Raw genomic sequence first — 12,556 nt, 5'->3', positions numbered from 1 at the left:
AACTCCTCTAAACCTGTAATGCTAAATAAGATAAGGGTTCTGTGATCATCTTTGAGATCTCATCGCCCAACAAGAAGCCTAGATTCCAACTGCAGAATAAACACCCCCCTCTGAACAAACGATATACAGGTAGACTCGGGAGCCTGAGATGTGGCTTCTGGACCCTGCTGTGATTTCTGCATTAGTGCTGGCTGCTCACTAACCTGCACCACCCACCCACTGACCCACACCTCAGGTGGACGATAAAGCAAAGCTGAGCAGCAGCTATTCACCACCTGCTGTCATTTACACCACCGAGCTGAACCAACAGCACTCACAGAAGCAGAGAGAGAGAGAGAGGAGAGAAAGAAAAAGGAGAAGATAGCTATGTATAAAGTGCTTCCAGTGACAGTGCTAATGGACAAAAACAGCGGCTCTATAAAATAACAGAGACTCAGTGTTTTCAGTATTCTTTTTTAGATCAGAAGTGCTTATAACATATGTGTTTTTAAAAGCCATGCAGTAGAGAGCAGAGGAAGGTGCAGAGCCCCTGCTTACAGGTACATGATGTATTTTTTAACGTAAATAGATTGCAGCTTACCTATAGGGCTTACCTGTAGGGCTTTGATTTACAAAATCGGTTCAGTTCCGATACACAAGATCCCAGTTTGATTTAGTTTCCAATTCGATTCAGTTTTTAAATTATTTAGGTATATTTCAGGTACAATTGCAGGTTTTGTTCAGATATGAAAGAGATTTTAAGACAACTAATGTTGCAGTTGTACAAGTAACACCCAACCTATAATTATTAAAAATATTAGTGTTTACATGCAATTATCTCAGGACAGTTACAGTGATGTGATGTTCTGCATTATTATTTAATGTATCCATAACACAACAGGTAGTAACAGGTAGAAACTGGAGTAAAGTTGATTGTCTTTACTGTTGTCTGTTGTCTTCAAACCATAACATTTTGTAAAGATGAAATATACAAAAGCACTGCTTGTTAAAACATTGTTTATTGTATATAGGAAAGAGAGCAGGGCTACAGTCAGCTATTCTACAGCAGTTTGTTGCCACAGAATAAGAGAGAGAGAAAGAGCGAGAGAGAAGGAGAGATTTGGGAGGATATAGAAGGATTGTTGAAACTCCAGGGCTTCTTTTCTCCCCCTCATCTTAGTCCAACACACTGCTTGCCCCAGAATGTGCCCGGTTGCAGAAAGTTGCAGTGTTTGAAAGAGCAGATTTAAATGCAGTTTTGCTGCTTTTAAAGCAGTTTTACACACACACACACACACACACACTCTCTCTCACACACATGCATACACAGATAAAGAGAGACAGACAGTTTTAGGTTTACATGGTAAACACTTTACACAGATTAAGTTCCTTAAAAAACTTTTAAAAAATTGCATCCATACACCTTGTGCACACAAGACCACTAGTGTCACTACTTCTATTATATTAATGTCTTGTTTCAGTGTCCTACTGTTTATTGTCGTAAGTGCAGTATATGCACTGTATATAATCTTAATTTTATGTGAGTTGCATTAATATAGAGTAAAGCAGGTAGTTTGTGTGTCTCATCGCTCCTTTAACTCACTGTTAGGATAGAATTTTGTGTGTTCCTCTGTCTTTGTGGGTTTCCTCTGCTTACTTAAAAAAAAAAAAAAACAGGTCAGATTGGCAATACTAAACTGCGATGGACTGGTACTCTGTCCAAGGGTCCTATGATCCTTCCCATCCTATAATTCTGGGTAGCTCCAGAAGAAATGGATAAGTTGATTGATGAATGAATGAATGAATGAATGAATGAATGCATGGTTGGTTGGATGGATAGATATTTTTTTTAACTGGATCTGAATATATGAATGTTTGATGGTGTCTGTAGTTTGCTTTGTGTGTGAGTTATATGTAAACAGGTGTATTTTTGTGTGTTATCTTTCTCTCTCTCTCTGGGCGACTACAGAGTAAGTCAGTGTCGTCGACAGACAGTCAGGCAGTGGAGGAGCGCCAGGGTCCATCCGGTGTATACCCCTCACAGAGCAATGACGCCAAGAGGAGGCGCTGTGACGACAAAGACGGCCCATCACATTATGTAAGTCCAATTCACACTGATGACCTACCGCACTCTGTCCTTAGTTTCAGCTACATGTACATTAATGGCAGATTCTCTTATCCTGATCATTTTAAAAATGTGTAATCCTGCATCTTGCTCAAGGAATATTACAAATATAGTGTAGTGTGTTTACCTGGGGAGAGAAGAAGCAACTCCCAGACAACCTTGTAGAGGAGAGATGTGTAAAATAAATAATACATTGGTATTTGATGAGCTAACCTATGAATCTCGCCAATATTTCTTGGTAAGCATTGATCATTTAAATCAATTTAAGAGTCCTTAACTATTATTGCAGTGTTATTATTCTTCTGTTTCATACAACAATGAATCAGTCTGTACAGACTCTTGGTCCAGAGAGATCATGAGGAGATCAGGTGTTTAATTCCTATCAACACTACAGTCCTGCATGATCGGAATTCTAAAAATAGAAGAGTCTGCTCCTGATAGTGGAAGTTCTAACCTACAAATAAGAAATAAATAGTAAACAAATTAAGGGGCGGACCACAGAGTAAACATCTTATGCGTTATTTAATAAATTTCATCTATACTGATGTTTAGTTAGACAGTTGCACCACTCTGGAACTGATTCAGCTGCATCTAATTCCTTAATGGGAGTTAAATCAACTCAATATGTATTGTCAGCCAAACTAAAAAACAGTCACATGCAATGAAATAGACAGAAGTACATCCAGAACATTTTCAGCTGTGGCTCATTTATTGATGCTCAGTCAGTTAGACAGTTGCACCACCTGAATAATTTTAGTTGAAGCTCTTTTACTGATGTTAAGTCAGTTAGACAGTTGCTCCACCCGAGTAATTTTGACTGAAGCTAATTTACTGATAAGTCAGTTAGACAGTTGCTCCACCCGAGTAATTTTGACTGAAGCTAGTTCAGTTAGACAGTTACACCACTCTAGAGCAGTTAAAGGTGCAGCTCATTAACTGATGTTTTGTCAGTTAGACAGTTGCACCACTCGAGCAGATTTAGCTGCAGCTCTTTCACTAATGTAATTTGAGTTAGATGAACTCAGTATGTATTGTTGATCAAACTGCAGAATTAAAACATATGTGATGCATTGTAATTTGTTGTTTTAATTATTTAAATTTGGCATGTGTCATTTTTTTCAGTGTATTAGTTACACAATTACACCAGGCTTATGTTATAGAAAACTAAGGGTTAACAAAGGCTTCCTACTGCAGCTTCCAAAGGTTAATGACCTCCTGCAGACTGACCTTAGGCAGCGCGTGAGTTAATGCAGTGATTCAGTGCAGAGTGAGTGTCGTCCAGTTCTGTCTTCCTCAGAATGAAGCAGGTGGCGGGTTTATTTGAGCGTGCTCAGATAACTGGTGTTTATTTGAGCGTGCTAACACACACAAGTAAACACATGCATGCTCTGACAAAACACCCACACGCACTCATTCACAAACACGTGGAAAACAGTCCAATTTGGACTCTATCAGACTAGTTATAATTTGGTGATGTCACTGTAGGGCGATGTCAATAAGAACATCGGGCCATGATCACATCAAAGCCCTGTTGCCATGGAGACTAAGTGCCAGTGTTGTCACCTCCTATTCCCAGAGATAGGAAGAGAAGGAGAGAGCAGGAGAATGAGAGCGAGAGAGAGATATTGAAAAATGAAAGCAGAGGAAAAGAGGGAGTGAGACACACACTGTCTGTGAAAAGCCTGTGGAGAGCTTCCTTTTCTTTCCTGAGCTTTTTTAAACATTTACATTTTTCATTTTTTCTGAGTGTCGCTTTTTGTTCAAGAAAGAAAAAGTACAGTTCAGAGTTTTTCTCATAAAAGCTCGATGAAATTCTGGGGATATTTTACAGAAACAGTGTTTATAATACCATTTCACAGTAGAATTTCATCACAATTACGTAGTTATTTTGAAACTTGCCTAAAAACCTCGTCAAACCTAATAAACGTAATATCTACAGCTCTAAACATAGGTTCCATGCATTGGTTAGAGCATTTTTTTAATGCGGATAGATCATTTCTTTACGCAGAGCTTGCACATCCATGCCAAGAACTGTTTCATTCAAGAATGTGTTACTGAAACTGAAACTTTTGATGTAATGTTTAAATAGCTTTACAATTAGTAGTTAATGTGCAAATGTGCACACTTAAGTGCGTGTTTTCTAATTCTACAATTCTTTTTTTCTTTCTCTTAGGATAGTGACGGGGACAAGAGTGAAGACAACCTAGTGGTGGACGTGTCTAATGAGGTGTGTCTTCACTTTCTATTTTGATGGTGTTGGCACTATCTAAGAAACTCCATAAAAATAACTTTAGAGCAGACTGAAATTATTTCTTTAAATATTTATTTGTAACAAGATTACTAGAAAAACAAGCTAAAATGTAAAATGTCAAATTATCAATTGATAACATTAAGAACTTGGCAAATCCATCATAAATGTACTTCAGCACATAGAAAATTAGTTGCTTTTTTTAAATAAAAAATGCAATTAAGAATAACTTGTAACAGGATTTTGTATCACATGCCACTTTTGCAAAAAAACAGTTAAAGAAAACCACCCTGAGAAAAGCAAGATCTTGCAAAATCATCCCCAGTTTTATTGTAGATAATTTCAGTATTGTAGACAAATTCTAAATGCTGAATGAACGTTCACTAATTACAGTAAAATCTTCAAAATATTGAATGAAGTATTATCAGAATTTTGCATGTTTGTCACAATAATCAGAAAAGAATAAACTGTAAATGCAGTACAGTTTAAATTGAACTAAATGAAAGCGATGAAAAATGCTAGAAAAAAGCTCTATACTGTTTTTATTCACAGTGTTTAAATGCACATCTTGTGTCTAACTTTTATTCAGCTCAAAAACAAGTAAATGCATCTAAATGTTACTTTAATTTAATAGTTATATAGAATAATAAAATGTCTATGTAAACTATATAAACAAATGACAGTGGGACACCCACACATTGCTATACAAGAGCTTTTATTAAATCCCATTAATATGAAGTGGGTTCCCCATATGCAGCTCTCACAGCAGGTGTGGACCTTCTATTTAATAACTCTGCAGTTATTGAGTCAGCAGTCAGAGTGTTGGAGACATTTTTGCACTATGCTCCTCAACGCTTGGTGACCAAGGCTTGTAACTTCTACAGACTTCTGGGGCCTTCTACAGAAATATCACTCACAGTTGATCATGGAATATCTAGGCAGTTCACAATAAAGGTAAACTAATTGAGTTCATACAAATTTAAATGAACAGTTCCAAAAATAAATTAATCACCAGCCCAAAATCATTGCTACTCCCAAAAAATATATATTATGAGACGTCATGCTGATTTATATACTGAAATTTGTACTAATTTCAGTATATTTCAACACAGAATAATATCCATGTTTCAGCACCACAGACAATTATTAAAGCTTTTTCAAACTTTGACTGTAATCTCAGCATCATCTTACCTAACAATCAGCTCACAGTAGCAGTAATGCTAGTGCCTTTTCTGCCTAAAACCCATTTACTGTATAAAAAAAGTACTATACAGGTAAGTTGTCTTTGCTTTTTAAGCTAAATACATTATTCTACTTTCCAAAATTAAAGGAAGATCCTGGCCAAGTGGTTAGTTACTATTTTTAATTTGTGTTTTTGGCTGTTTAGCTCAATTTACTCCCATTAATTTTGGACTCACTCACGAGGTCTCTAGCCGGTCACAGTAATTTTCTGAGATAGACATTGGGTAGGTTCTCTATAAACCGGCTCCGGTTTGGGGAACGATTCTCAAGTTCATTATTTGTAAACTGAGTTATTTATTTTAGCGTTCACAAAAAGTATAAGCACGTTCCATGAATACTGTATCTAGGACTGACTTGATGCAATGGTGGCATCCTATTATATTGTTGGACTACACTGGAACTTTAATGTTTGTAAAGGTAGATGGATAAGTATGGATAAGTGCATGATTTTATACACTTATGGCAATAAGACTGAATGAAACATCTGAATTAATAAATTAATAAAAACTTTTTTGTGTATAGTATAATATAGCCCTAAACCTAATCCTAAACTCTAACCCTAACACTGTTGATCATTTGTTTCACATAATCTATAGAGGCTTATGGAAACATACTGTGATAAAATCTATGACTGTTCTGCATCTTTTTAAAACCCCCAGCGTGAACCCTCGGGCACAGTCACTAATAAAAAGGCTCCCAGAGGTTGTTTACGTTTGCTCTGTACAAAGTGCGCTCATGTGAAGCTGCTGAGTGTTTTCTGTGTTGCTGGATAAATGGTACATTTTATTACGTTTATAATTCACCATTGACTTCTACAACTGTGAGGCGGTTTAACAAGGCCATGGTGTATTCCTTCCTCTGTTCAGCACAAACGCTGCGTTATTAGTTTCATCTAAACTCTCCTCCAAGTATCTCAATCCCTGAAATTCCTCATGCGGCGTACAGAAATGTGTTTCCTCTTCATGTTCTGCCTTACAGCCACAAAACAATACACACACACACTCCCCCACACAGCCTTGCATAATAGATAAACATCATTGAGCGGAAAAAAGGCAGAGGGAGACAGAGGAGGAGTGAGAGAGAGGGAGAGAATAAGAGAGAGCTATTGCATGATATATGAGACATTGTATTGTATGAGTGCTGTGCTAGAAGTGATTAAAATCAGCAATATTGTGGAAATAGAATTGATTTTATTTTTATTAATATTGCCCAACATTGCTTTCTGTAATTATTCCCCTCTTCTCTCTTTCTCTTTCTTTCTTTCTTTCTTTCTTTCTTTCTTTCTTTCTTTCTTTCTTTCTTTCTTTCTTTCTGTCTGTCTCTCCCTGCAGGAGCCTTCCTCTCCAGTGGGCAGTACCCCCCACTCTCCTCATGGGAATGGCTTAGATAGAGCTCCCATGCTGAGGAAGGAGCTTCCACGATCCCCCAGCCTGCCCCCTGCTCACAGCCCACCCTCCCACAGCCCCCCACCTGGCAAGAGCAAGGACTCAATACAGGTACAGTAACCCCACCCCATGCTGGTGCTGAACAAACCAGTCGATTCACTCTTTCGTCTTTTTTTTCTCCCATTTGGCCAAACAGAGGCATTACATTCAGTTACACACAAACCATCATGATGCTTCTCTACAGTGCTTTCTTTAAAAATGATCTAAAGAGGGTTCTAAACTGTTTTAATCTCTTAAAATACCTTCTATTCATTGATAGCATGTATTTCTGGTCCATGATGACATGATTGCATCTCAGAATTCCATCAGATTTCTCAGTAGTACTTTAACAGTGTGACTACCCTGTTTTATTACATTTTTAATATAACCTATTGGAATCAGATCTGGTGATCGGAGTTTGAGCCATTTAAGAACACTGACCGTGACACATCATCACGTTGGAAGTAGCTGTTAGAAAAATTATAATTAAGGGATGGCTATAAAGGAATGTACATAAAGAGCAACAACTCACACAGGCTTTAGCATTTAAATGTTACTGATTATGAGGCATTATGAGCCCCAAAGTGTGTAAAGAAAATATTTCCCACACCAGTACACCACCTTCACCAGCAAAGGCACATTGGCAGACTTGCCAGCATATACACATTTTGCATAAGGGGTAAGCATTTTTTACCACCTAGTACGCTTGTGTACACTACTCTGATGCCTTGTTTTATTGTTTGATGTCGCATTTCGCCACGTTGTCCCAAGTTCTTCTGTTGTGTGTGTTTGCGGCCGCTCACACTGTCGCACTGGCCATCCACTACCTTCATCCATGCTTCATTTTCTTCAATATTGTCAACACACTGTTGGTGTGCTGAAGACTCTCAGGCTCTCTTGCTCACTTGCTCTCCCTCTATATCTATATCTATCTCTATCTAACCCACTCTGTCGCTCCTGAGATATTAATATACAGCAAAAAAACTCTAATGTGCCAGACCTAAACCACACTACATCATTATTGCCCCCTCCAAAACATACAGGGATCTACCAGCTTTTTTTTTTATTATAAATCATATTTTTTATATCTTAAATGATTGACACCACTAATATAATTCTAATTAAATCTTGCCAGTCTAATAATTATTCTTTTATTTAAATTTAAATACCCATTAATAAATGCTTATGAAATATGTGTATCAAGTAAATTGTAAAAAATGGCATAAATATATAGTTTCCATTAGTATGTTAAGCAGTCAGGTTTTATCCTGTAAAAAAGCATAGGCTAGTACAATATAAGACTTTTACAAACACATTTTTGAATAATGCCAAATATAATTTATTATTGTTATCATCAAAATTATAGAATTTCTTGTGAATTAATCTCTAATGGGTGTGGACGTGTGTGATTTTGTTCCTTTCACGTTAGGCAGGTCTACATTGGGTTCATGGATTTAAGTGCTTGACATTTGTTTCTGGCTCTGTCATGTACCTGTGTAGCTCAGATATGATTTTGCAGTCTTAAACTGTCCAGTTTTGGTGATTCTGTGCCCACTGCAGCCTCAGCCTTCTGTTCTTTGCTGACAGAAAAGAAACCTGTGTGTCAGGAATACATCACAGGAAGCCATTACCAGCCAAAGTTGACAGTGCAGTGCATTTGTCAGAATCACATTCAATGCAGGAGACAACACGTGCTTATACTGTATCTGAGAATGTCCAAGTATTTTACTTTTCTGAGCATTTTTCTTTGTATTATTTTTTTCTCTGCTCTTCTTTTACTCTCTCTCTCTCTCTCTCTCTCTCTCTCTTTGTAAGTCTGGCTGGTTTTTAGTGGTCAGAGGGAAGCTTTATAGTTGGATCATATGATTGAACAGGTGCATTAGGGATGCAGTGTGTGTATTTGTGAGCTGCTCATGCCACATCTTTCTCTCTCTTTTTCTGCCTTTGTCTGTAGAGCAGCAGCACAGCCAACAAATAGAGCAGCCCACTGGGAATTCTCCCCATAGTCCCGATGGCCAGTCTGTCCTTGGCAGCATATTAAGTTTAGACTGTTCAGATTTTACTGAATGTAATTGAATTGAGCATTGATTTCTTGCTCTTTTGCAGGCGGAGAAATGCCAGTCCCCCTCCTCTAAGTCAGGCAGTAGTTCTCCTTCTCACCGTGAGGCTCTTACCCCCGGACCCCCGGGACCCAGCACGTCCTGCCTCCGGCTGGTCACCAAACCTGCCTCTTCTGCAGACCCCCTGGGTAAGACACAGCTGTTCCGTCCGCCAACTGCCTTTTCGCCCTTTATCAGTCCTGCTGACCGCAGCACATTGTGGCACACAAGTGCCTCGTCCTCTGAGATGATTTTTTTTGTACTGTTGGCTTAGAAATAAGTAGGGTGCAGACAGTTTTTTTTTCTTTTTCCATTTTTAAAATGAATAATCAAAATGTTTTAATGTGTTTATTTTTTCTGTTGTTCTTTTCTGCAGCTTTGCGTAGTCCTCTGTCCATGACCCCTGCTTCTTACCCAGCTCATTTTGGAGTGGTATCTCACGCCGGGCTGAACGGAGAGCTGGCCAGTCCAGGAGGTTTTGGGGGCTCACTCACCCTCTCACCCCAAATCAGTACTGCAGCCAGTGCCTACACACGCAGCCCTATGGTGAATACACATTCACATACTATATGCACAGTGATATTTGTGTACTGGGGAACTTTCAGGCATCTTCTCTAATGTGTCCGACTATATTCAGTAAATAGACTCACTGTAAGGGCTGTCTGTAATTCTTTAGGAATCAGCCTTGCTATTATTTTTATCACTGTTTGAGCAATGCTATATAAGACCCACTTTTGGTTTCATAAAGAACTATATACTGAGAAACCAAATGTCAAATGTCATGAGACGTGGAACTAGTATCAAGTATTGTAATGTATTTGTTGTGTCCCATGGGAATTCTGCACAGACCTGTGATCACAACCATTACCATCCACTGTGCTGTCCACTGTGGACAGTAATGCCCCCTATAAAGTATTCCTAATACACGCATATGTACAAGATACACATATGTATTTGAGAATGTCAGGCACCCACTATCAAGCCTCACTTAGACTCTGATGATTCACTTTGCCATTAGCCTGACACACAAGATAGCACCTCACAGTTTATTCCAAGCCATCCCCTGAGATACTATTTATTTTATTATTATTTTTTTAAATCAATTTACATAGTGTTATCCCCTGACTTTTGGCATTTCACTGAACTTCAGTAATATTTTTTTTAACTGGTTTCTGATCTAATCAGTAGTGACAGCCCGTGTAATTTTAATACAATGCAGTTGATTACATGCTTTTGAAGTAATAAATACATTCTAACATGCGTGTTTCTGTACCTTGTGTCCTGCAGGTGGCGTATGAATCGCGGTCTCATCTAAGGCCCTCAGGGCTGTCCTCCTCTCTGCCCGGCTCCAGCGGGGGCAAGCCGTGAGTTTCTCCCTTTAAGGCTTTTTTCTTCAGGCTGCCTTCCTAAACGCCCTTCCTTTTTGGGATTCTGTTACACAGCTGTTGAGGTGTGGACCATTGATCGCTGAAGCAGGGGGCCATTTGGGCCATGGCTTGACCTATTTCTTTTTTCTTTTTTGATTTTTTGTGTTATGAGAAGTTCAACATTGTACGATACACATCTATCCAACACTTCCAGTACATTCCAGTTATAAATGTATTATTCTATTCTAATGCATGGAATATACACTTGACGTAGCTCATGGTTTTCTGGGTCTGCCTGTATCACAATCAATGCAATAAAAATAAACTATTTGGACCTCTGCTTCTTCATGATTGGTTGGTTTAATTGTGCAGTCATTGGAATCAAACCAACCAGGCAGCTCTTTTCTGGCAGTAACAGAATGTTGTGGGTTAAAATCACGGTGTCGTCTAGATCAGAGAAAACTCTACTGTGCCATTGATTGACAGACCAAGATGATTTGTCTGACCCTGCCTATCAAACACGTGTTCTTCTACCCTCACCTTCATTACTCACACTTTGTGGGCAAACGTATGGGGACACTTCTATTGATCCTTAAATAATCAATAATGTCTAAAAGCTGTGTGTGTACATTTGCTCATCTTTCATCTTAAAGTAGCTGAAATTCATTCATTTAAAGGGGTATCTATAAAACATTTGGACAAGTGTTAGGTAAATGAAGCAAAATATGTGCAGTTTTAAATTAGTATCGTACAAACTTTAATTCAGTGCAGTGCAGATTTGGATTTACTACATTATTTGCTTTGATTCAGTACAGTACATGTCATAAGTCAGTAGAATGTATGCTTTGATTAAGAACAGTACAAGCTTTGATTCAATACTATACAGTGGTTAATTCAGTGCAGTTCATGTTTTTGATTCATACTTTGGTTTAGTACTGCACATATTGAAAAAAGTAGAATACTTACTTTGATTTAGTACAGTACTTAGAAAGTACTATAGACAGTTTGATTCAGTATAGCACATGATTTAATTGAGTATGATAATGCGTTGAGATGCATTTGGTTTTTAATTTAGTACAGTGCATGCTTTGATGCAGTAAAATAGATTTTGATTTAACACACTATGTGCTTTGATGGTGTGCAGGTAAGTGTTTACATCAGTATAGAACTATGCTTTGATTCAGTACAATAAATAGTTTAATTCAGCACAGTACAGAGTATGAATCAATGGAAAAGACAGTTTGATTCAGTACATGTAGGGGCAGTTTCCCCTAGTACGCCTAGTCTTGGACTATTGAATTGTTGCAATAGAGTAAATCAAAACCTAGTGCCTGTATGTGCTAAACAAATCTGGATACTAATTAAGAGCTAATGAATGAAATAGAAGTCAAGCACAGTGTTTTTTTCCCTGAATTGTTCAAACTGATTATTTATTAAAATGCTAATCGATAGTGGTCAGTTGCACTGGACTAAAGTTTGGCCTGCCTGTTCTGAACAAGCAACACAGCATGTAAGATAACTGAGGAAATTTGCTAAAGACAACCACGGGGGAGCAAAAATGAGATACGCTGGATTTAATTAAAAAAAAGAAGAAGAGGAAGTCCAGCCTGTGCTTTTAATTATACCTCATGCTGAAGATTCCCCACTGACTGCCTGCTTTATGAAGCTTTCAGCTGTGATGTATGGCAGTGCATGGTCAAGCTGCGCGATGTGGACCTAATACTAGTATTGTGGGCATATGCAATAAATTAGGATTGTGAAACACTTATTAAGATTAATTTAAAAGCCAGGGTTGAAGATTGGCTTGTATTGTTTTTGCCATAAGCAATTTACTTTTAGAAATAAAGGTCAGGATCTCGTTTGCACACTTCAGATGCTTATTAATGAACAGTGAATAAATGCCATATTTTGCAGCCCCAAGGTATAGCGTATAGCTTCATTATCCAGTATATTAAAAATAAAGAACATTAGCCAGTGTTAATATATATATGACACCGTCACAGGTATTCATTGTAATCTTGGATATGATCACTTTTGAAGAGAAGCAAGCTTCAAAAAACATGTTAATGCAC

General features: G+C 38.0%; 1 protein-coding gene across 6 annotated transcripts in view; it reads left to right on the top strand.

Annotated features, from left to right (window-relative positions):
- tle2b (TLE family member 2, transcriptional corepressor b) overlaps positions 1–12,556 on the top strand; it is a 108,631-nt gene that overhangs the window by 83,374 nt on the left and 12,701 nt on the right. For all 6 annotated transcript variants that reach the window (XM_015601293.3, XM_049466016.1, XM_049466015.1 and 3 more), the window contains 6 exons: positions 1,949–2,077; positions 4,278–4,331; positions 6,926–7,090; positions 9,125–9,266; positions 9,494–9,663; positions 10,405–10,481. In XM_015601293.3, coding sequence (XP_015456779.2) covers positions 1,949–2,077; positions 4,278–4,331; positions 6,926–7,090; positions 9,125–9,266; positions 9,494–9,663; positions 10,405–10,481 — 737 coding nt within the window. The remainder of the gene's footprint in view (positions 1–1,948; positions 2,078–4,277; positions 4,332–6,925; positions 7,091–9,124; positions 9,267–9,493; positions 9,664–10,404; positions 10,482–12,556) is intronic.

The sequence above is a fragment of the Astyanax mexicanus genome, chromosome 16 (assembly GCF_023375975.1).
Source record: "Astyanax mexicanus isolate ESR-SI-001 chromosome 16, AstMex3_surface, whole genome shotgun sequence".
Classification (NCBI taxonomy): Eukaryota; Metazoa; Chordata; class Actinopteri; order Characiformes; family Acestrorhamphidae; genus Astyanax; species Astyanax mexicanus.
Note: the sequence above shows the minus strand (reverse complement) of the source record. Positions and strands in the feature narration are given on the sequence as shown.